Source organism: Epinephelus fuscoguttatus, linkage group LG17 (assembly GCF_011397635.1).
Source record: "Epinephelus fuscoguttatus linkage group LG17, E.fuscoguttatus.final_Chr_v1".
Classification (NCBI taxonomy): domain Eukaryota; kingdom Metazoa; phylum Chordata; class Actinopteri; order Perciformes; family Serranidae; genus Epinephelus; species Epinephelus fuscoguttatus.
Genome location: NC_064768.1, coordinates 26,673,165 through 26,697,631, shown reverse-complemented (window position 1 = coordinate 26,697,631; position 24,467 = coordinate 26,673,165). Strand labels below are relative to the sequence as shown.

Below are 24,467 nucleotides of genomic sequence, written 5' to 3'. Positions count from 1 at the left end.
TCCTCTGATCTTATGATTCTTTGGTTAAGGTTCATCTGGATGTAAATCTATATTTCTATAACCTGAGCTAGTGAAATATTTCTTAAACTACGTTCTTAAACTTATTAATCTCTCAAGTAAAAGCTGATTAAGTATGTTAATTAGGGGTGTCAGGGTTCTCAAAATTCACGCTTCGATTTATATTTCAGTTTTAAGATGAGAATTGGATTTTCTGTTTAAATATTTTATAACGCTAAAGGCTATGCCATTGTTAGAATTGATTCTTAGTGTTCATTTGTAAATTTGCCCTGATAGCTGTCATTTACATTTTCAAATTATTGTTTAATAAGGCGACACGGTATCAAGAGTAATATAATCGCCTTATTTCGGGGGGAAATGTACCACACTAAGGCTATAAGGTCAAATTTTAATAATTTATTTATAATGTCATAACAATAACTTATTTCACCAGTAAACTGGAAACAAAAAGGAGAGTCACGAAATGGCAGGCTTTTGATTTTGATGATCGAAATCGGACACATATTTCAATGTCGATTTCAACCCCTAATGGTAATAAACCAGCACTGACTCCTACATATTACACAACAGTAAATCTGTTTGGATAAAACATTTTGCAACACAAATACATTTTTAATCAACATAATAAGGGATTTTTGTATCTGCCAATTTGCTTACAAAAAATGCTTACATGGAATGTATCAGCATGGTGATCTCTTGACATCATATTTCATTTGTTGCAATATCCTCTTCTGAAATACAATATCTGCTCATCTTTATGGTTTAGGCATCTACAACATTTGGTTAAGGTACGGGAAAGAAAAGGGTCTTGGCTTAATATTGATAAAGTCAACAGTGATTTTAACAATATACAGTAATTTACCCTAAACTATGATTTAACAACTTGGCCTGGTCATGGTATAACATTACAACACACAAAAACAAGCCAAAAAATGGTGAAATGCTAAAATACTTTTCATTCTGGTTGTCAATTTTGATATCAGTCTGAAACATGAGGAGAATTAACCAGAAGCATGAGCTGTAGAACAAACAATGATGGGATATTTGTGTCTTCAGACATGGTCTTAGCCTCTATTTTTGTAAATAACTTGCGTATTTGATGCTTTACATTTTGGGATACCAGTCCAATGATTTGTAGTGGCATTTCGGAAAGAATACTGCTAAATTATTCCGAAGATAATCAGTAAGTACAATAAAAAGACTGGTCAGTGGATTGGATCATCTGTATTTTTTGTGATGATTGTGTTCTACAGATTATAGCCCCCTATTCACAGACAAAGGAGACCTAGCTAAATGCTGATGAGGAGAACTTTACCCCCATAATCTGCAAATATCCGTTTAGAAAAGCAGTGGCGTGTGTTCAAGGGTTCACCGCTTACCCCATAATTATACCAATTAAGCTGATTACTCCCACTGTTCTCTGCCGGTGGGGGAAAAGGAAGTAATGCCACAACAGAGCCTGAAATCAAAGTTTACCTCTGCAGGATAAACACACAGTCCAAGGAAAATATCTACCAAGGCCCCGTGCTCGCTCCATCTCTCTTAGCCTGACGGATCAATGAAAGCAAGTTGGAGAGTTCAAGGAGGAGGGTGTCAGTGCGGATGATGAGGGGGAAGGGGGAGTTGTTCAGGAGACTAATCGATGGGGAAAATAAATATTCCACATTCACCAGTGACCCATTGTTGTCTTTTGATAGCCTACAATGAATTCTCTCTCTCAAGTTGTATGTGACAAGTCTCCCACACTTCCCCCTGCTATAAAAATCACTCTGGATTGGGCAAAAAGAAGCGTGATGAACCATAAATCATCTCTATTTGGGCTGTTGATATACCATGTGAAGTTTGAATTGGGTGTTCTTATTTTCATGCACCATCAAAGGCTTGACTCAGTGTGTGGTTTCTGCAGAGTGTCCTAATGACACCACAGAAAATGTCAAGATTATTATTGGCCAAGTAGTAAGCCAGATAGTGTGTGGTTGGCTCTGGATTTTGTAGTGTAAGAGTGTGTACGTGTGTGTGTGTGTTTGGGTGGGGGGAAAAAACAAGAAGAAAGTGCCAGTGGTTACTTTCAATTATGTCCTTATTCATATTTAATGGTGTTTATTGGAGCTTAAGGTCAATGGTGGTGTGTTTATGTGTGTTTCCTATCACTGAGGAAGGAAGCTGGCGTCCTGCTGGTAAGTCTGCGCTGTCTCTTTAAAAATGCACGGCGCTCCTCCACAGGGAGCAGTGACCCCCCCTGGCCTTAACCTATTGAGCGGTAAATATCAGGTAACACGGCCAATGAAATTCCACATCTCACGATCTTCCTTCTCCCTTGCAACCTTCCACGGTGATCCTTGAGAATAAACAGTATCTGCTTTATTTAATGAAAGAAATCCGTTCAGGATCACTGAAAAATTGAAGCACTGTATTGATTTCCTGTGTGTATGTGCACAAGTTCTAGCACTCGGCATCTGTATATATCATACTGTATATTCAGATGAGTAAGCTGCAATTGATCTTGTTTCAACATGGAGATTTATTATCCAGGACAGGAAGTGGTTTGAATGGCCGAGTGCCGGGGTGTGTGCAGGGAATTTGATACTGTATCAGCATTTAGGAAGATGAATAATTCCTGGATTTTTTTTACTGTGATGGATTTCCAAGGAGTATTTCATGCCCGATTTCATACAACTAAGACATGAAAGCCCTGTCATCACGTTATGCAAAAATACAAGTGCTGGTGTTCTGGAGAGCACCACAGGACACCTTTGAAAATTAAGTATCAACCTTTCAACTGCAGGAGATGGTAATAAAAAATTGGATTGAGCTTTCAATGGAGAAAAGAAACAATCAATATGCTGCATAAAACACATCAGAGAGTACAATCTCTTTTTAAAAGGAGGACAATGCACAGTTGTTTGTGACTGTTTTATTCTATATCCAGCCTCAAGATGTATCCTTTGTATTTTGTTTAATTAAAAATAGCAAAGCCGTTCAGGGAGGATTGCATAGCTTCACAGAGCCTGACAACATTTGGCAAGCTCCATTTTCACTGTACAAGATTTAAGTCTGGGAAAAAAAAATAGAATCCAACCATTAAAACTAGACAATGTCAATATATAAATAAAACATGACATGCTACTGCATGAGCTATTATTTCAGATTTATTTTTGAATGTACTGGGATAGTTTTCCAGTTTTCCATGCTTCTCTCTGGGTCAGAGGCAACAACAAACTACAAAAGTGCACTCAGAGTGCAGATCTCCGCCAGGCAGCTCTCAGGGCTGATCATGGCCATTCAAGACTTACAACACATTTAAGTAGTGTCCCAGGAGCTAATAAAAATACAAGCCTCGTCTATTTTTGATGGAGCCATGGTGCGTCACACAGAGCAAACTGATTTCTCCTGTTAACAGGCATTGTATGTGGAATATAGATACAGTATAATCATGAGGATACATTTATTTTTAATGACTAAAACACAATTTGAAATCTTTAATCCATGTCGTTCATAACTGGACTTTGAACGGTGTTAACTTTGTCTTAAGGCTACAGCACAACAAAGTAGGAAATAGCAACAACAGACAATAAAACAGACAAAAAAGAAAGCATTTAACTACATAGCCTGCTTATTTTTTAGGGTAGAAGCTCAAATGATCAAGGAAAAATGACCAAATCAAGAAAGTCTGCAGGTCTACAAAATTAGGCAGGCAAAACGCTCCATTTCTGAAATTCTCCTGGTGTGGTATGATACCATGTGACAGACAGAACAAATCATCTAGTTAAACTGACCCTTAGTCTGGATTGCAGCAGCTAAAATAACAAAAACAGGGACGAATTCATCTCGCAACGTGCCAAACTTCAGTGGATCATAAGATATCAGGTATGGAATTCATCTGCAGATGCTCCAGTTCAAAATAAGATCACAGTTTTCTATGCATGCCAGTTTTGAGCCACAACGAAGCCAAAGCGAGGCCTACAGAAAACGGTAGGGCTTGTTGTTTTTAGCTGAGCTAAAATATGCAGCCAGTTAGAAGGAGTGAGGAGTCTTATATTACACTGATTGGTCCAGTAGTTTACGAGACACACACAACCAAACACACACACATGACCAACGTATGATAGTAATGTCAACCGAACATTTTGTTCGACCCTTCAGGTGTAGGAAGGCTCCTGTAAATGTCTCAAGGTCTTCAATAATGAAAACAAACTTATGTTAAACTCTGCATGTAATGGATAACATTTTGTCCAGTAAAAGCTGTGCTGTGTGAGCTCTAAATCATATTATTAAAATGGGCAAGACATGTGCAGCAGCTTAAAGACCACAGCATGATGAGGAACAGTCCTGATGCATTTAGATGTAGGAATACCCGGCACTCCACAAGTCAAACACAAACTCGCTTTTAATACCACCAGGGTATTTATAAATTTAAAGGTTGGTATAAGTGAGAATGCATCTACCTAGTCAGTGTGTCTATGGGTGTGTGTGTGAGAGAGGGTATGCGTGTTGTTTTACAAGGACATCAGACCATATGCACACTCTGTGCTCTGTGCTTACGAACATTCTGCCCCACTTTCCCCTTTTTTCTCTTGCCAACCTGTTGAGCTCTGTGGGCGTCAGATAAGTGTATGGATGCATAACTTGGCCTGCATGCGTGTGTGTGTGTATGTGTATGCCTGCATGAGATGCCATACCTTTTGTGTAAAACAGTGTGTATGAAAAATGTATCTTTGTGCTTGTTCATGGGTCTGTCTGCGGCAAATCGTGTGCACCTGTATGACTGAGTGTGTGTATATACATATATACATATAATGTATGTGATGTGTGTGTGCATGTGCGTGAGAGACACAGAGGTTCAAGGACAGACAAATTCCACTCTGTACTAATGAGCTAGCTGTGCTGCTCTGTCTGCTTTGTCTCTCTGGTCCTGCTGCTTGCAAACCACTAAAAGGTTTGAATTAAAATTTTAAACAGAGCTGTGCCGTGCTGCCTGCATCTCAGGACATTTATATATAAAACACACTTCACATAACTCAAAGCACTATGAGTCATATAGTTTTCATGCTGTCTGTCAAGTTGGAAACACCCATGCTGTCCTCACAGCGGTTCAGAAAACATAACATAGCACATAACACAACAGACATCACTGTTTGGACATACAGCTCATCATTCTATAGTGTGTAGTTGCATAGCATCCATAGTTCATGGCTATTTTAATTGACAACTCTGTGAGTTGATTTAAACGCCCTAACATAGCGGATTTACTATCAGGGACCGTACTGTCAAGCCAATAATTTGTAGTATAGTCCTTGAGATGTTCTGTTTAATGACACACAAGATAAGTGCATGTTTTGAGCAGCTGCAGTGTTAAAAAAATCTTAAAGCATTCTCTGTCAAAATAAGCCACACTCCGGTAAATGTAATATCTTTTTAGTAACAGATTTAATGTGCACTGTACAGAGACTGGAGCTGTATTAGATGCCTGATTTGAAGGACAGCATCATAAAGAAATGGCCTGTTGTATAACAATGTAATGGCACCAGTTAGAAATTCTGAAAAGGCCTTAAAAGCTGCCATTTAACAACATCCATTTTCATACTACATGGAGAAACTGCTCAGTCATTTTGAATATGCACATCATGATACCAATTTACATGTAAATGCGACGCTGCAGCTACAAAACAAAGATAAAACCTTTGACAAATGTCACACTATAAACATATCATAATGCAGCAGAAAGCATGTTATGACTATTCATGAACGCAGTTTCTAAGCCATGTCTTTCTGCGCACTAAAACAAGTACAAGCCCCAATCTCTGCCAGCAGAATTAGAATATGGGACTTCCTTGTGCCAAACGCTTCACTACGTCTTCATCAATTATAGCAATTTCTGCTTTGTGAGCCCAAGGGTTTCTGAGGCCCTTTGTAAAGGAAAACCCCTTTTGTTACATGAGAGTGTGATAGAAAGAAAAGGAGGGAGAGTGAGATGCTTTGACATGGAGGGAGAGAAACATGTTATGCATGCACATGTCTGCTTCTGCATCTGTGCATGTATGGCTATGTCCGTTTATCCATCTGAACAATTGTTTGTCTGTTTGAGTCTGAGTCTGAGTGGCACAGCTGTTCAAAGAGGACACCAACTGGCAGTGGGATTTGTGATTTGAGAGGAGAGAAGCTGCTTGCTTACTGTTCGCTGTCTCTGAAAAGAAAAATAAGTCTTGGAAATCACGTCAAATTTACCAATTGGCCACAATTTAGGGGAAAGGGCTGGTTAGAATAGAGAGAACACACAATATATGGCTCAATCTCAATACTCCCCTTGCCCCCAACACTTAGCCGTTACCCCTTCGTTTTGTGCATTCATGTCTGGGGGTAGGGTGTCCCGATTGTTGTTGGGATAGAGGGGTAGGGTGAAGTGTAAGGGCTACATGGCCGTCTAAATTGAGGTTTTTCAGAGGCACACTTCAAACCGAGTCTGAGAAATCATCAGCAAGATAGCTGCACAAGCAACAAATGAAACCAACCACCGTATTTTGATAAAGATTTAAAATAACAATAACCATTGTATCATCTTCTGTTTTTCTCACAATGCTGTATATTCCCTGTTTTCAATCATGCTTTTTTATCATTTAGAATCATATTATTTTAGTTTTATGTCGTTTCAGTGAATTATGGTCTGTTTCTTCACTATAATGTCGATGTTTTAGTAGCTAGCTAGCTAACATTACCTACATTGTTGTGCATGACAGTCTGCATTTTGACAATGTGGGCTCTAGTTTTGCAGACCAGGTGAGGCGGGGGCGCAGCGCACCTACGCTTCGCCACCTGGGTGTGGCCAGGCGGATTTTGCAAGTTTGGCACACCGTGCGCACTGGCGCAGCTACTCCTCTTTCCCACTTCCGTTCCTTCTACCTGCACAAGTCAGAAAGAGGGAGGAGAGAAGGCGTGGAGTGGGTTTTACACAGCCCATTCACATCACACCAAATGAGCCCCTCTCCTCGCCCTTAAATGCGCCGCGTGAAGGCGTAATGAGAGTTTACTCAATTCGCCATGGCAGAAGAGAGCGGCAACATCAGACGGCCAAACGTCCCCCAGGAGGAAACTGATGTTTTGGTCCGGGAGGTCCAAGCTCACAGTGTCCGAATATACGGAACTGCGAGCAGACCTCCACGGGCTGATGATGCAAAGGTAGCCTGGGAGGAGGTCACCACAATTGTAAATCAATGTTGCGTTTCTCTCTTGCGCGCGTGCACTCTCTCTTTCTCTCTCGCAGTCTCACTCTGTTTCTTTTCTTTTGACTTTTCTAAGATGACAGATGCTGAATATATACTCCCTATCTGATGCTGTGGCTGTTTGTGGCTGGCTGAGAGGGATGTGAACTCATTAGTTTGCAGCTGTGTTAATCAAATCAGGCTGGGTTTCCATTATGCGTGCCAAACGTGCCAAACGGTGCCAATCCCCTTTGATCTGGCATCAGATGTGACGGGACAGTTGATATAGAGATACATTTATGTGCTGATTGCAGATAGTTGCATTGAATAGTGTTTTTTTGGCTATTTATTGCATTGTTAATGTGCCTGACATTCTGGAAACCTGCCTGTGCGGTTTTGGTGACGTGTGTGCACTGTCCACCGGTCAGCCAAACTTTGGCTTACACCGGCTGCGCTCCGCCTGCGCTGACAGTAGACCTGGTTTCAGCTGGCGAGCTTTTAGCGCACCTTCGGCGAAGCCTTTTGGCACGAAACTGTCGCCGCGCCAAGCTGGATCTGTCAACACCTCCCCCTGCTGCGCTGGCACACCCATCTCAGCGCACCTCGGTCTGCCAAACTACCAAACTGAGCACGCCTCAGGTTGCGCTGCTAGAAACTAGCTCTGAGCGGGGTTCGCCACCCTGCGCCGCGCCGGGAAACTAGAGCCCTCTGTGTTTGATACCATATGACACACAAAATTCAAAGTCCAACAGCTAAGTTGCTGCACTTGTTGCTGCTGCTCTAATATTAGTGCAGACTGAAAATGTGGGAGCACAGGTTGCTAACGTTAGCCTACAGAGCACCGCTAGTTGTCTGGTAATGACGCAGTGTTTAATTGATAACTTGTTTGATGAATTGATGGCATTAAACCTAGTTGTGAGCAAATTGTGGGTGTCTTGACAACCACAAAAGGACACCTATAGCCCACAAAACAGAAATCACCTCAGCAGAGGATGGCAAATTCACAATGTCTGTTTTAATTAAACACCAGTTTTGACGACTACCAATGACGAATCAGGGTCTTGAAGGGCTGTCCTCTTTCATGGGGGAAGATTTTAAATGCTACCCATTGTAACTCTGTCACAGGGCGCAAGGTGGCATTTGAAAATGAAGGGTAGGGGTTAAAAAAAGAAATGGGATTTGGCCATATATGCATAATTTTAAGAAATGTTCAATTTAGGTTTTTTCCACTTACACAGTCATGTAAACATCAAGGACTTTGCTCTGTGATGAGCCAAGGTATTCCTACTTTTGTTCATACAGAATGTGGCTTTTTCAGGGCAATGGGGGGCGTGAGCAAGTAACAAAACGTGTAATCTCTCAAGACAGATTCTGCAATTTACATTGTAGAATCTGTCAGCAGCCCTGTGTGAAAGACGACTGGGGGGGGGGGAGGGCGGGGCTTTAAGTTTGAACGATGCTGCGCTTTAGCCAATCACAATGGAGGGGGCGTGGCCGAGACGTGCAGGTGTCCCCAGGAAATGTGTACCTACCAGCGGATGTCTGAGTTACAACATGATTGAGCTAACTGGAGTTGTTTCATGTCGTATCCGACAAAGGCAGGCTTTTAACAGATGACATCCTGATGTTAGCTTTGCTGCTGCTGCAGCCACTGATGCTTTCTAGACATCATGATTTCCCATAACTGAATAAATACCACACATAGCAACACAAAACTGCTTTGCTAGCTCCATCATGTGGTAACTAAGATATCCGCTGGAAAAAATATTTTATTCACGGACCGTTTATTGAGTTATTACCTTATTTTTATACAGTCTATGGTTATTACAGACACCACTAATGGCTAATGTTAACAGCTAACGGTTAGCTCAGCTAATCTATGATAACAATGTTATTATTACAAAATGTGCACACAGAAATAGTAACGTTTGTTCAATCATTGTGTTTATAGACTTAACAAACATCAGATTATCTACACGGTGATATAGTGACGTGAAAAATGTGATATATAGCTAAACTCTGCTGGTTTTCTACCTGAAGTATTTGTAAACAACACGGCAATTCCCTAGGGGCACCGCCGGAAGTGAAGGGCGTGAGCGATCGCCGAGGCCCCTGCACTTCCATTAGTTGAAAAACGCCAGGCTGTGCCTCCAGAGGTAAAGGAAGAAAAAAAAAGTGTTTTTTTTTTTTTATTATTTTTTATTTTTACAAGATGGATTTCCAGATTGCAAAATGTGTAGCTCAGCGTGTGACGTAAACAGTGACGTACTCCGAGGAAAGCCGCGGCTGTTCAGTCCTTCTGCATTTCCGTCTTGCTCTTGCTACTAGCTGCTCGCTAATTCCTGCTATCAGCTGTTTCCTGTTAGTCCACCGCCAGTGGGTCCCACGTGCGGCATCATCAACAGCTCCTCCCACAAGTCATCAACAACCCCTCCCGTGGCGGAAGGGCACCTCATTCTTTTTAAACCAAAAAGGTTATGTCTACCCTACAAGGTGGAAAATTGGGCACCTCGGATCAACTTGCCAATCCGGCCCTGTGTGTCTAAACGCTCGCAGCTTGCCTGCAAAACGGCCCAACATTTGCTGAAAATCTGGCAGTGTGAAAGGGGCTACTGACTTATGTAACTTAAACTGAATTTAACTGAGCAACATTTAGAGGACATCACCCCTGAATTGATCAACAAAATCAAACTGGGCCACTTGTCAGTTTTGGTCCCATGTCAATGTGTCATTATGAATCATGAAAACAAACATACTGTACGTACACATATGTGCAGACTCACACACAGTATTTATGTTAATTTCTGTTGTGATTATGTCTTTAGAGACTAAGTTGATGTTGCCTGTAGCTAGAGAGACATTATCATTTATCGCCGCTCATCATACTGGATTCTATTTGCAGCCGTAGACTGAAAAGAGAGGTATTGAATGACTGCACCAATAGGGAATGAAAATAGCATTGAGCTCAGTATCAACCTCAAGGAGGCTTAACGCTTCCGCATTCTGATGCCCCGATAAAGCGAAAGAGGATCGTGTGGGAGGAAAAGACAGAAAGAAAAGAGTGACAAAGAGGAAAAGAAATTTAATCAAGTGAGGAGGTGGAGAGGGTGTTCAAGCCTTTCTGCCTGGTTCTGGTGTTTGTCACAGAAAACACTTTGATCAGTTTTAAGATGGATGCAATTTGATACACCAAACAGTTCGGTCTTGTGCAGTTAGAATAACTCTGGTAAATACAGCCATCAGGAGCAAAGGTGAGCGCTATTTTTACTGTGCTACATGTTACCAGCAACAATTTGGAATTCCTATAAACTATAGAAATGTGTATTTCCTAGAGTAAACAAGTGTTTTTCAAATACTGAGTAAAGATAATGAGCAAAGTTTGGCATTGCGGCTGTCACCATCTTGGATTTTTGGAGCCAAATTTGTTACCTGTACAGTTGTCATGAAGGGGAAATTAGCCATGAAGGCCAAAACCATTTTTTTTTGTCAGGCTGTACACATGTTCATTGGGCATTAACATGGTGGTCTACGGGGATTGACTTGCTTTTAGAGCCGGCCTCATTTAAGGAACTGCAATTTTAGGCACTTCCAGGTTGTCTTTTTTCAGCCCCTGAGGTCGACCCTTGATATTTCTCTAGCGCTATAATAGAATAATGCTTATCCTCCTGCATTGTTTGCTGGTGTGTAAGTGTGCGCTTACATGTGTGTTCTGTACAAGATTTGAATTATCCTATAGGCCGATCTCACGCGGAAATCAAGTGATATCATGTAGCCTACTGTACAGCAGGGAGGGGGGAATGGAGATGGAAAGCACTCTGTAATGATCTCAAGAGTCTTTCTCTCTTTCCATTTCCTCTCTCTCACCCACTAACTTTGTCCTCATCTTCTTTCTCTCTCCCTCTTCCCCCCCTCTCCCTCTTCCTCTGTCTCTCTCTCTGAAGGGGAGTTGATGTTTCAGATATTAGTGAGCTGTGTCAGACAGTTAAACTGCCCTTTATCGATCCTCTAAGCTTCACTCTTTCCAAGCAGCCGTTATGGTTTTAATGGCTTGTAATGGAGCCGGGTCCTCTTTGATGTCCAATTGCTCAGCGAGTCCGCCCTTGTTTTTGATATCGTTTGAAAGGATCCTCCTAATGCCGGCCTCAGAGAAGCCCGTTTCCGACACTAATTTTTGGGTCGATGAGGTACCCAGCCCTGTGATTCTAAAATGTCACAGTATTGGAAAAAAAAATCTGAGATGAAGGTGAGCCTGGCAGAAGCGGCCTTTCAGGGTTTTGTAAAAGCTCACTGGCAACATGGTGCTGTGATCTAGATTAGATGAAGCTTATCCAGACAATACTGAAAAGAGAAATTGACTCACTCAGGTCTGAACATGACTTGTGCAGACGTTAAAATACTCAATATCTTCTAACTAATCAAGGGCGCAATATGCAGCTCAGTTTACTGGATAACTGCACCTCTTAATGCCTTCCTACAGCAAATCTATTAATCTCCATCACCAAAAACACCACCTAAAACGGAACTACTGTGTTTACTATCCAGTGCTACCACCTAAGATGATGGTTCCTAACCTTGGGGGCCTACATTGAGTCACAAAATTAACCTGAGGGGTTGTGAGATTAGCAAGAGAGCTGCGTGGGTTTTCTCCGGGTGCTCAGGATTCCTCCCATAGTCCAAAGACATAAAGGTTAGGTTGACTGTTGACTATAAAACATTGCTCGTAGGTGTGAATGAGAGTCTGAGCGTATGACCCTGTGACCCTGAATAGGATAAGACGGATGGATGGATGGATCTCATTGGTTGAACTGTTTAAAAAAAGAGTCAAAAGTTGGCATTTGATTTAAGTCACAACCCAAAGAGGATGGACTCCACACCTACATACATGTATGACTCAGCTTTTACTTGTTGTTTCTCTTCTTTGCACTCAAGCACACTCTTCCTTCAGTTTTTTGGTACCTAATGTGAAATGTAACTATGATCAGAGAGGAGTTTTTTTGTTTGCGCTCACTATTTTAAATCAATTGTATTCTTAACATCCTGAGCTAATATGTGCATGGAAACTGAGGTCTGACCTTGTCAATCATTCAGCGCAGCCATCTCCTAGTCCTTAAATTAAAAATTTGTTTGTTTTACTTCCTGCATTGCTTTTTTTTCTCCCTCAGTGTCTCCAAAGAGTTTCTTTTTTCCTGCTCCTGTACACCTTTTCTTTCTCTTACTTCTTTGTGACTCTTCGTCAGTGCAAAAATAGCTGTCTAGAATTGAATTGCAAATGAGCCTGATTACAGTACAGGGATGGATTTTGGCAGCCAAAAATAAAGCCAAGTTAACTTGTACATGCTTCTGAGTTCCATTCATTACAGTATATTAATTTTAGATGGAAATTAATAACAAATTCAATTTATCATAGGATCTTCTTGTTAAAAGCTTTATTTTCATCTAGAAACTAAAAGCTGTACACACCCAGGAAGCTCTTCAAAGTGCTATGGACTCCATGACCTAAATAAGGAATATCAAAGCCTGGAAACCCCAAAAGAGAAGAGAGAAACGGGAAAAGAACCAGGATTTGGGGGCACAAAAAAACATATCTTACAGTCTTCACAAGATGGGTGTGTATGATAAGGTCCCTGTGCGAGACATCAAAAACAAGCTCGAACTATTAATGTGTATAGTTTGTTTATTGTTGTTGGTGGCTGGCAGGACCTGCACCATCATTAGTGCCGTGAGTATGACGCACTGATTTTGTTTTTACTACTCGCCCTCCTTTAGAAAAACTACTGGGGAAATGATAGTACTCAAATGCAAGGGTTAAATTCAGCATGTATTCATCTTGTATTCCTTTTGAATGTGTCTTATAGACCTTGGTGTCAAAGAAATGTGTCAGTGTTATAAAAAAAAAAAGAAAGAAAGAATGGAAACTGTTTCAGTTTGTTGTTTCTACTTCCGTGGGAAGAACAGACACATAAAGATGTTCTGTCAAAGCTCTTGTTCTTATTGAGTGCCTATAAACTAGCGTGTTTATTCAATATGTGACACCAACAGTTGCAACCCGTTAACGGCTTGCATTCAACAAATGCTGCTAATTAGCTAATTACTGTGTTTCCTGTCAAATGGTGCGCATTTGGCACTGCAAATAGGTACAGCGTGCGTGAGCTCAGCCTTACAGTACATGCTGCTGCATTTTACAAGTGCAGGCGGCAATCATGACCAAACAAGTCTGATTAATGCACGGCATAGCATATAATTAATACTTTTTTTCCCCGCCTCGTCTTTGCCTTTAGGGATAAAAGAGAGAGAAACTGTGATAGAATCAATGAGAAAACACTGGCATTAAGAGGAAGTCTTCATATTTTTGCATCTGTGCAGCAGCCTCATTTGTCTTAGAATTAGCTTTGCTTTAAATGTCAACATTCGCCTTGTTTAACTTCATCAGCAGCCTGTCACAGAAATCTAGGATGTAATTTACAACCCATAAAAATAATGCTGAATGCTCCCCCCACTCACTTCCCAAATTGTACCCTTGTCTCGACAGATAACTTAACAGTCGGCCCATTAAAAAAAACCTGTGACGTCAAGGTTCTCAAGTCAGTTTGTGGCACAGCATTAATCCAGAGTTGGACTGGTTTAGATAGTCAGGGACACCACTTCCTGGTTCCCCTGGGTCTTGCCTAGAAGCTTTGAGACAGTATGAAAATCAGGCCTAATTGCCTCTCTTAAGCATCTTGTCTTTTTCCCTACGGTCTTATCCTAAGTCACACTCACAAAGAGAGAGAGAGACTTAGTAAACACACACAAGTACACATACAACCAAATATGAATATGGTTCGGGGGGGTCTTTTAACCTTTAGAGTAGTTAATATAACCTTTGGTTGGCCGCAGAGCAGAACCAGCACACGCTCACACACGCAGCACAAAGTGGCGAGCCTCAACTCCACTCATAACGCTGATAAATTATGATCTATTGTGATCCTCACACCATCCTTGCCCTTGCACTCTGAGATTTTAGCTTAAACTTTGGAAGTCATGAAATATTGATACGGTACACAGGAGGATTTGACGTAAGTGAGGCAGAATACTGCAGTGCTAGGCATCACATGTTTTATTGAAGCATCCAGTGTAGCACTCAGGGAGAATGAGAGAAAAAAAATAGGAAAAAGAAGACCCTAAAGAGTTGGTGGAGGCTTCAAAAAAAAAAAAGGAGAGAATGCTGCACTTCAAGGAGGCAGGGATGCAACTTTGCTGTCCCCAAATTGCCTGGTTTAATGAAGCATCAACGATCGATACAGCAAGTGCCGAAGAAAAATGGGCTTCATATACAGGTAAATATTAGCTCTATGTCCAGGTCTTGACCACAATACCTTGAGAAGGCGCATCCACATTCTCCTCCCTCTATATATTGCCTTCATTATTCAGTGTCCCTAAAAGATAAATGAATCTGAGTTTTGATGGTTAAGTTTTGCAGGCTCTACATTTGGGCACAGGACACCTGGAAATACGAAATACGACATGGCAACACAAGTAAAGAGAGGAGCCGGATTTTCTTGTCTGCATTTTTTGCTTGCTCTTTTTTCCACTTAAACTCACTAGTGAAAATAAATATTTGCATCTTTTCTATACTGCTTTAACAGTGGGAAAAACATATATTGACATAATATAAATAAACAGCCCTCTTCAAAGTACGTCCATTTCTACAGATGATCAGTTTTGTAGGAATAACGCTCCCTTGTCTTCCTCTCTTTCACAAGAGGCAAAATGATCGGGAAGCATAATTTTTCATTACACACTCGACGTGGCTGAAAATGAACAGTGCTGCCACTGATAGGCCTAATTGGTGAGTGAGAAGGGGCCAGCAACTGGCGGGAGGGTGGGTTGGGGCTATTTCCTGGCACTCAATGAGCCATTTACAGAAAATAGACACCACTGCTGTGGAGAGGAAAGGGACCTCTCGTGAGTTAAGAAAAAAAGGCTAAAGTGAGTGCAGCGTGTTGACTGGATACAGATACCTGTGCCAGCAAGTATTTAAAAAGCTCGCCAAATGCTTTCTGGAATTATATAACACCATGGTGAGGAGAACACAAGATTAATCACAGACCAAGATGGTTGCCAAGAGGATGGCTTCAACATTCATTGTCTTGCGGAAATAAAACCACAGCAATCAGTGGCATTTGTGGCCGATGGCAGCCCACAAACACAGCTGTGTCTTGCCCTGTTTCTTTGAATTTCAATTTTATGCCATTACAGTCTACGTCTGCCCCTGTCTGTCTATTCCTCCATCGTTCCCGCAATCCGCTACTCGCCATCTGTCCATTGGCCCTGGTAGCATTCTTATCCACCATTTTAATTTGCTTGGGCAGTCATTTTAGCACATGTACAGCACTGTATTATAAAATCTGACTGTAAGTACAGAGCAGAGCTGCTGAGGGAAGGAGGTTGACAAATGAGCGTTGAGAGACATGAGTCATGAAGTGTCACAAACATATCAATCTGTAGGTACAGTGCATACATATCTCAACAATATGCTGCCAGCAAGTGAAGCTTAATTTGTAATGTACAATATGTGTTGCATGCGGTGTGTCTCAGGCTGATATTGGCCTGGTAAATGTCGTCTGCCACCGATCAGACACTTGTGCCTAAATGGTGCCTGTAGCAATGACATAACTTGCCCGAAGTGCCAAACTGGAGGCTTTAAAATTGGGATCCAGAAACCAATGGGTGATGTCATGGTAGCTATGTCCATTATTTTAACAGTCTATGATTCGGATCAGTAATCATCTCCCTAAGGATTCGGTAGGCAGACATTTCTCCATTATCTGTTTCGGAGAGGCTGAGATTGTCACTACAATGAGCATAGCTGGCCCACCTGAACGGTCCACATTAAGTAAGCCTGGTTAGGTTCCAGTGGGAGGCTAGCTTAGCTTGCTAACATCAGGCTAACCCTCTTTGCTTTAATTAGCAGGTATCAAGGAAGACACAGGAACTTGGCTAGGGTCTTGGGTAATTATTCACTGACAATACACACTGTGCTGTACATTTAACCACACAGGCCACAGCCTGACTCAGTCTTCTCTCTATGCACACAATCTGGCACTGAAATCTACATTGCGATTTGGTCCAGTTAGTACCGCCAGTAGAGGAGCCGGTGCCATACCGGCAACAGGTATCGATACCCAATCCTACATCTGGTCACTGGTTTGAAGATGTTGTTGTATGAGGTTTTATTTCCATTATTTGACAATGGCCACTTTTAAGATGGAAAGGATTCTAAAAATGATGTTTGTTGTATTTTATCATGTTGAAATTGGGAGATATCCTCTTCATTATAGACTATTTCTCCAGCCAGACGGAGTTGGTAAAGCCACACATTAAAGAATTTAAGGAAAACTTCTGTGATACTAGAACTAGGTTACAGAAATCTGGAAGTACTGCATTTTAAGGACGTCCTTTGAAGTGGTTTTCTGAAGTCTGACTAACTATAGGTGATGAACATTCATTATGGATAAAATTTCAGATTTTGGTGAGACGTCTGCTTGCTGCAAGTTTGTTTCTCTTATAGCGATTTTCACATAGAGGTGAAAAGAATAAAGAAACCTGACAGGTGAATTAACCGAATGACGCCTTCAGTTGTCTCAATCAATCACGTGACATTCACCTCGCAGGTCGTTGCACTCCATGAGTCTACCAGTCTGGAACAGAGTTATTGAGAGCTTTCCATTTCTTCCTCCATCTTTGTCTTACTGCCTCGTTCTCCTCCTTCCTCTATGTTCTCTATCTATTACTAGTATTTGTATTACTGTATCATCTCCTAACCCTGAACCCTAATAGGGAGGCTTCAGGATAGATTCCTTTTAAGAGATTATTCCACCTGCTGGGAATTTAAAAAAACAAAAACAAAAACACTGGCTACTGGTTTCAGTACAAAAACTATTTCACTGATACTACCTTTCTAAAACCTGTTCTGCTTTAAGTATGAGTATGTGCATTCAAGTGTGTGTGCATAGAGCGTAATGAGCGGGTATGCAGTGGGAGTTTATTTTTGTTGAGCCTTTCAATGCTGACTTTATTAAGCATCAGCACTGATTGAAAGCTATTTTTATGGGTGTATGATTAAGCTTTTTCCAGGAGTGGTTGTTCTCTCAGCTATCTCTACTGTAGATAGTATCAGCGAGCTCCCTGTTTTGATGTGTAAATGATGAGCTTGTTAAGCCTGGCCCATAATATCACCATGAAAAATTCTCTATTTCCCTCCATGCCAACTCAAGTCTTGCAGACGGGGTGCCAGAGCTGGGTAATAAATATGCAGGTGACAGAATTCAGAGTTTTAAAAACAGATTCCCACTGATGTGGCGCACTAAACATTGTGGGGTGCAGGATTCAAAACTTCATCTCACTCTCTCCTCCCCTTGAATTCCTCTGCTCATGTCCTTCCTTCCTGTCCATCTTCTCATTCCCTCCTTCACACAAGAGCATTTTTCTAGCAAGAGCAATGTCTATCTACCTCCTGGCCACAGATGTTGTCAAAGCAGAGAGCTGTCCGTATTTCATAAAAATACACACACAAAATGCACATACAAAACACACATGCAAACAAACACAACGTAAACAAACACACAAGTTCAACAGAATCTAATGAAAGTCAATAGGCTCAGAGATGGAACAGAGAGGCTCACGCCAACTATCTAGCTGGCAGGTGCAAGGACAAGCTTGATAAGCACATGATAGCTAAACACACAGGTGTCACCTTACTGCACATTTCTGCTCCACAGAACAACCAATAGCTATCTGGTGTGTTGTTTACATCCACTGACGTGTCTTTCTGCAGATTTCCAGTGTATATTATAGTTGCTTGGTGAGTCATACTCTGATGAGGATGTAGCTCAGGTCTGCGAGGACATCTTGCATTTCAGAAAACAGAAACCAAAGCGCCAGAAATATAACAAGCATGCACATATTAACACGTACTTGTTTATAGACAAATTTACACACAAATAATTATGTCTAATATGATACTACATTACTTGAACTCCTCGACAGACGCTCGTTTCAGCATGAAGTAAGTCTCCACAGCTAACTGATATAAATAAATATCTTTGGAGTGCCCTTGTACCTACATGCTTGCTGGCCCAAAAAAGCAATTTATGTGCTTGTAGCAACAGCAACAAAACTTAACCTTGCTATTGAATACAAGTGTGTATTTCAAAGGCATCTCCTTTAGAAACAGGTACATTCTGGGAGTTTTCTTTGCCATTTGGCCTTACATTTTTTCCATCAATCACTTGCAGTCTAGTATTCAGGCAGTGTCACAATGTGTATTTGGGATCGGACTGGCATACATTTGTTTGTGTTCTGTGTATTAATAGTGAAAAGAGCCGGGTTGGTAAAGTGCTCTGGGGAACACATTGTACCAGGCTGAGTGTTCTGCAGAGCAGAAGATTGCTACCGCACTTCTTGCAGGTAATCCCTGACAAACAAGCCAATAAATAGAGAGAAGAGCGCACACACACACACAGGCACACAAGAACCACACAGACAAACACAGAAGAGCACTTATAGTTCAACTATGGCTTGAACCCCTCTTCCTAGACTGAGATCATTACCACCGAGAGGAAGTGAACACAGAAACAAAAAATTACTCGTCCTTTCATTCCGCCATCCTGCCAATCTTTTCACTCTTGAGTGACCCTGACAAGACGAGCGAGCAGAAAGGAACATGAAAAGCAGCCGATTTACAGTAATTGCAGGCGGAAGAAATATGCCACGTAATGTGACATTCAGTTCAAAATGCAGCCTCTTGAATTATGCTATCTCTTCCAAGCACAAGCTTCACTCCCTTTCTTATCTGTGCCCGATAACCTTTGTAGGGTTTGCAGCAAATGAAATGTAGTATCTGGAAGGAGGCATTTCCCCTCTTTGGTACTGCAGTACAGTACAGAGTCAAAGAAACTGTAAGTATTAATTCAAGGGGTCAAAAGTTTACCAGATGCAAGAATGAGTGGTGTTTAATGCCTACAGTGAGCAGTCATAAAGCTCGACTAATTTAATGGCAGCAAATGCCATTTAGCAAGCATGAGTATAATTGAATGGTAAAATCTATTATAAGAATGTCTAGCAGGTAATTAACATCGACTGGACTGAGTGGAAAAACTTTTATTAGCTCATATCAATGACAAAACACTACAAAAACATCAGCTAGATCACGTGTGCCACATGAGACTGCATTTCACTACAAGGAGAAGCCCTTATAGTTTGATAATATGTCTTACTTTACGCACAAGTCCACATGCTTTTTGGAAGTCATGCTCAAATTTTTAACAACAGATTTCAAGTGCTCTACTACAACAATGGGTTTAAGCCATTTTGACTCCGTCTCTGATTGTAAAATGAGGGAGGATTCTACGGATTAGAGCAACGCCAATTAGACATTCACCCTGGCAAGGTTAATGAGGGATTAAGCCATGAGTTGGGACCCCTTTGAAATCCCAGGACCTATCTGCACACTGCAATTCTAAGGGACAAGATTTTTTGGAAACTCAATTAAGTAGCAAATTCAGGTTTTCTGATAGTAACACAGAAACATGAAGAAACCATAGTGTAAGTAAGTACACAGGAATCAGCATGTCTGTTTAATCCTATCCTACCCCCTGACAGATTTGGCACAGCAGCATCCAGGGTTCACAAACACTGCACATACTGTACAGGCTATATATGACATGCACGCATACACACACACACACACACACACACACAATGTCATATGCAGTATAACCCCTACCTGCACCAGATTCCAGCCCTCCAAGGACTCTGCAATGATGGAGGTCACAGAGGGGCAGACACCGCCGAAGATCATCAGGTGTTTGGGTCCGTAACATATGGCATCAAAGAAGGCCCTCAGCCCCTTGGCGTTGTCACACTACAGACACAGAGGAGGGTGGTGAAGGTGAGAGCATGAATAAAGGGAGAGACAGAGAGACAAGGAAAAGAGATAAAGGACATTTTAATTAGTTTTTGTGGTAAAAACACAGGAGAAACATGACAAATTTAAGATGAGGGCTCAGCAACAACAACAAGAAGAATGTGAATGTCAAATATACTTCACAAACCCTTATAAAAATCTAAACCTATAGACTCCTCTAAAACAAATATAAGTTACAGATGAATTATAGATTCTTCCCGTTCATTTTTGTCAGGAGAATAAGTGGGATAGTTTGGGATAATCGTCAAAGGAGTAGGGCAGTACCTAACCCTAACCTGTTAGTCAGTGAATCAATAATTACCAGCTGTACAAGAAAAACCGTTGTGCTCACCAGGTACGCAGACATATTGTGATGGATGCACCACAAAAACAGGGTACTGACTAGTGTTATTGTGTTATACTCTTGAAGCGCTGCGGTACATATTAACATACAATAATCACAACCTTGTGTGTGTATGTGTGTGTGTGTGTGTTTTGAAACCATCATGTAAAACAAATGTATCTCACAGGCTGCGAGAGCAGGCCCCCGCTCTGATCCAGTGCTGCAGAATACAGCCATTTCACGTCACTATAGCAACCGGAGGGAGAAATTGTGCGAGAGGAGGAGAGAGGGAGAGCAATGAGAGAAGAGAGTGTAGGTTTCTATTGATTGCTACATGAGCTGGCTAACTGGTTTTGCTGTGATTCCCTGATTTCCACAGTTTGTAATGATATTCCTATCAGCAGTAAACACTTCCCCCCTCAGTCCTCCATTATTGCCACTCAATTCAGGATGTGTTCCTCTGTGCCGCAGACAGATAGATGGACTGACTGACTGAATGGCAGGTGGTGCGTGCGTGTGTGTGTGTGTGTGTGTGTGTGTGTGTGTGTTTGCGCCTTCTGACACAGTCCATCTCATCTGGAGAGTTATTTGACCTTGTTAGCCATCAGCCAGCGACTGAATGAGATTTCCTACTGAACAACAGCACAGCCGGTCCTCCACAGCCCAGATTGAAAAACTGAAAATCGAATGTGGAGGAATGACAGTCCTAACTACACATGCAGGACTGTATGTTGTGACCTTCTGGGTAAATTTACTAGGAGCATGACGGGTATCATGGCTGCAGGCTTGACGCATCTTTACATTTACGTTCTCCTGTTTTTCAGTCAGTTTTTTGATGATCATCTCAAAGCCATAAGTTGAGGTCAAGGACTCAGTGGGTGTAAAGAGGCACTTTGGGGTGGTAGATGGATCACAAAACACAGGACTTTCCCCCAGGAGACGGGTATTCGGAACCATGTGAAACCAAGTGAACCTAGAGTCATTGTACCTCTACTTCACCAAAATAACAAACCTAACCTATAGGGTGAATCTGCGCAACCTGCGGCCTCTGTGTGTGGCTCCCTGGACAGCTAACGCCATTGACCTGCCGGCTCCTGCCAGGATTGGGCTGGTAAATGCTAGATCACTAGCGAACAAAACGTTTATCCTGAAGGATTTCCTGACTTCCCGACGATTGGATTTTCTCTGTGTGACTGAGACGTGGCTGACTGTTGGTGAACACAGAACTTTTACCCGATGATTGCTGCTATTTTAACTCCCCGTGGAGGTCTGGTCGAGGAGGAGGAATAGAGACTATTTATAAGAGTCACTATAAATGTAAGCAGCTAGGTAAGATGACGTGTGCCGCCTGAGTGCCGTAAATCGTTTCATCCTGGAAGCGACCTGGTGTGGACCCGGAGACAGTTTCCTAAAGGTATGGATATACACTATATAGAAATAGCTTATCTTCACACCAACGGTCTCATTTGCTGTTGTAGGTCACACACAGACATCAGCAGAAACGAGAGACTTTTGCATATCCAGTTAAAAGTTCCTGGTAGCGGTTTTAAGTATGTAACTTTACAATGAGTATCTAACATCATTTGTGGGGTGCTAATTTGTTATTATTTGGTATCATACAATACAGTTTCTGGCTTTTCTTTGATATCTAGTGTCGACAACAAAAGATTCACATTCCCAATCCTTCATAGTTAGTAGGGCTGGGCAATAAATCAAAACTTAATCAAAACCTACATTCAGAACCTCTGTTTGACGTAATCTTGCCCACATCGTTTTAAAATCACAAAGATATGATATGCACTCTTTAATTAGAAAAAAAATTACCCTAGCTTCAATAATTGAGCATATTTATAGTACAGAGCTTGTCAGTGGAATATGAGCGAAAAAGACAAAAACAAAATAATTGTTCATTAATCATAAACGAGGTAAAATGTTCAATTAATTGTGATATTGATTTGAGGTCATATCACCCAGCCCTAGTAGTTAGCATGCATTAGCTTGAAGGGCTAACTCAGTTTGTTTACTATATTATGTGAATGTCAATGTCACCCTGAATGTCCCGCTGAACCCCGTTCAAACTCTCAAACTCTATAAAAAAAAGGAATAAACAGTCGAGTATTCGCATTGAGCAGGATCAGATTTCACTGGCATTATTCTAAGTCAGGTACAGCTCCACAAACCACACAATGAGCTGCAACAGCAACCTGCCCGCACTTCACTCACCCCTCCACAACCTGATTTAATCATGCGATTTAAATCATCAGACCCTTTTTGTGAGAATGCCTTTCAATTTTTGAAGTTGAACACCAATTACTGGTAAAAATCAAGGCATTCCCCAGTAAATGTAAATTCATGCTGGTAGAGAACAATGTATGCTGTAATGTCAGTCAAAAATAGACTAGATTGCAGATATGCCTCAGGTGAAATGAGAGGGAGAGGATGTGATTAGACACAGTGGGGATCCCTTATCCTGGCCACACAGCTGAATAAAACAGCAGGCTATTAAAGAAGATATCACATTTGCATGCTCTTATCATTGAGTTCTCCCCAGCTGGCCATAACAAGGAGGGCTGGTAGGTTTGTAACTCTCAAATGGTTACCATGCAACAGAAAAGGAATGTGGGCAACTTAACTTGTCAACGTGAGTACAATAGAGCCCGGTGATAGTGCAGGTTTAAGCTGATTTATTACACAGAGTGACAAAGTAGTGTAGGTGGTAAAGAATGGTTATGTTCCTCACTCGCTCCGCAGCAAATCAAACTGTCTTATAGCATTTTCAACCAGGGGGTGGGGAACGAGACAGACCCAAAGGTCACGCACAGTATAGCGTTTTATCCTGCAACCAATCATTGTTTTCTTGCTAGGTTAATCTGCTGCTTAACCTCTTGATGAATCCACTGATCATTTGTTCCAGAAGTCCAAGGCAACATCTTTAAATTGTTTGTTTTGTCCAATCAACATTCCCAAACCCAAATATCTTCCATTTACTATGATAAAAAGCAGCAAAGCAGAAAGTCCTAAAAATCAATAAGCTGGAACTAAACAATGTGTGGCATTTTTTGCTTGATGAATGACTTCAACAGTGTATCAGTTATTAAAATATAATTGCCAATTATTTTTCTTTCAGTCGTCTTATCATTTCAGCTCTAATCACATATGTAATTTCTTCGAATATTATGGAATCGCTCATCGGAAGTTACAGAAAGTTATGAGAATCCAGCAAAACAAGAACCTTTAGCTTTTTTTATAGAGGAGGGACTCCAGCAAGGAAAAAAGCAAGATCGCAAAGTAAGGCCTTCGTTCTCTGCTCATCTCCTCTGCTTCATTCATCCTCTCCCACATTTGCCCGGCACACATACACAAAATCAGTTGTGACTGCTCACAGAGCCTTGACCGTGTGTTGTCATGCCAACGGTGTGACTATCCACACTTGTGTGCGCTAAATGAGGGAAGAGCACGCATCAGGGCCGCGGTGTAGAGATGGTTATATTTAGCCTCTCGTTAGGTAGCATGACCACTTAGACGTGAATCAATACTTATTCAGCTATGGAAACACTGTAAAGACAATGCCAGAGAGTCAAAGCAAGACAGACGGGAGAGAGGCGACGGAACATAATGGGACAAAAGTAAAGAGGCATGGAGGTAGTGGAGTGACGGTGGGAGAAAGAGGCAGAAAGAAGCAGCTGAATAGAGAGAAAGACCAGAGTGAAGAGGTATTAGCTTGACATTAAGCGCGCACTAATAAAGCCAAGCCAACCAGTGCTATAAACCTGCCCTCCATTATAGCCCCACAATGGAGTAATTCATGACTGTAAGATTGATTCAGTGGCTCTCTGTGATGCTCAGCAGCTGCACAGTGCCCTGCAAATTTCTTACAGTCCATCAATTATAGAAAAAATACGTTTTAATATCAAATCTAAGGCTATATTTCTTAAGCGATTACAGTTTGAATCTTTAAATCTTC

General features: G+C 41.5%; 1 protein-coding gene across 2 annotated transcripts in view; it reads right to left on the bottom strand.

The window, feature by feature from the left end:
- Positions 1-24,467, bottom strand: part of gabbr2 (gamma-aminobutyric acid (GABA) B receptor, 2) — a 228,969-nt gene that overhangs the window by 146,895 nt on the left and 57,607 nt on the right. For both annotated transcript variants that reach the window (XM_049603071.1, XM_049603070.1), the window contains exon 2: positions 19,981-20,118. In XM_049603071.1, coding sequence (XP_049459028.1) covers positions 19,981-20,055 — 75 coding nt within the window. In that variant the 5' untranslated portion in view covers positions 20,056-20,118. The remainder of the gene's footprint in view (positions 1-19,980; positions 20,119-24,467) is intronic.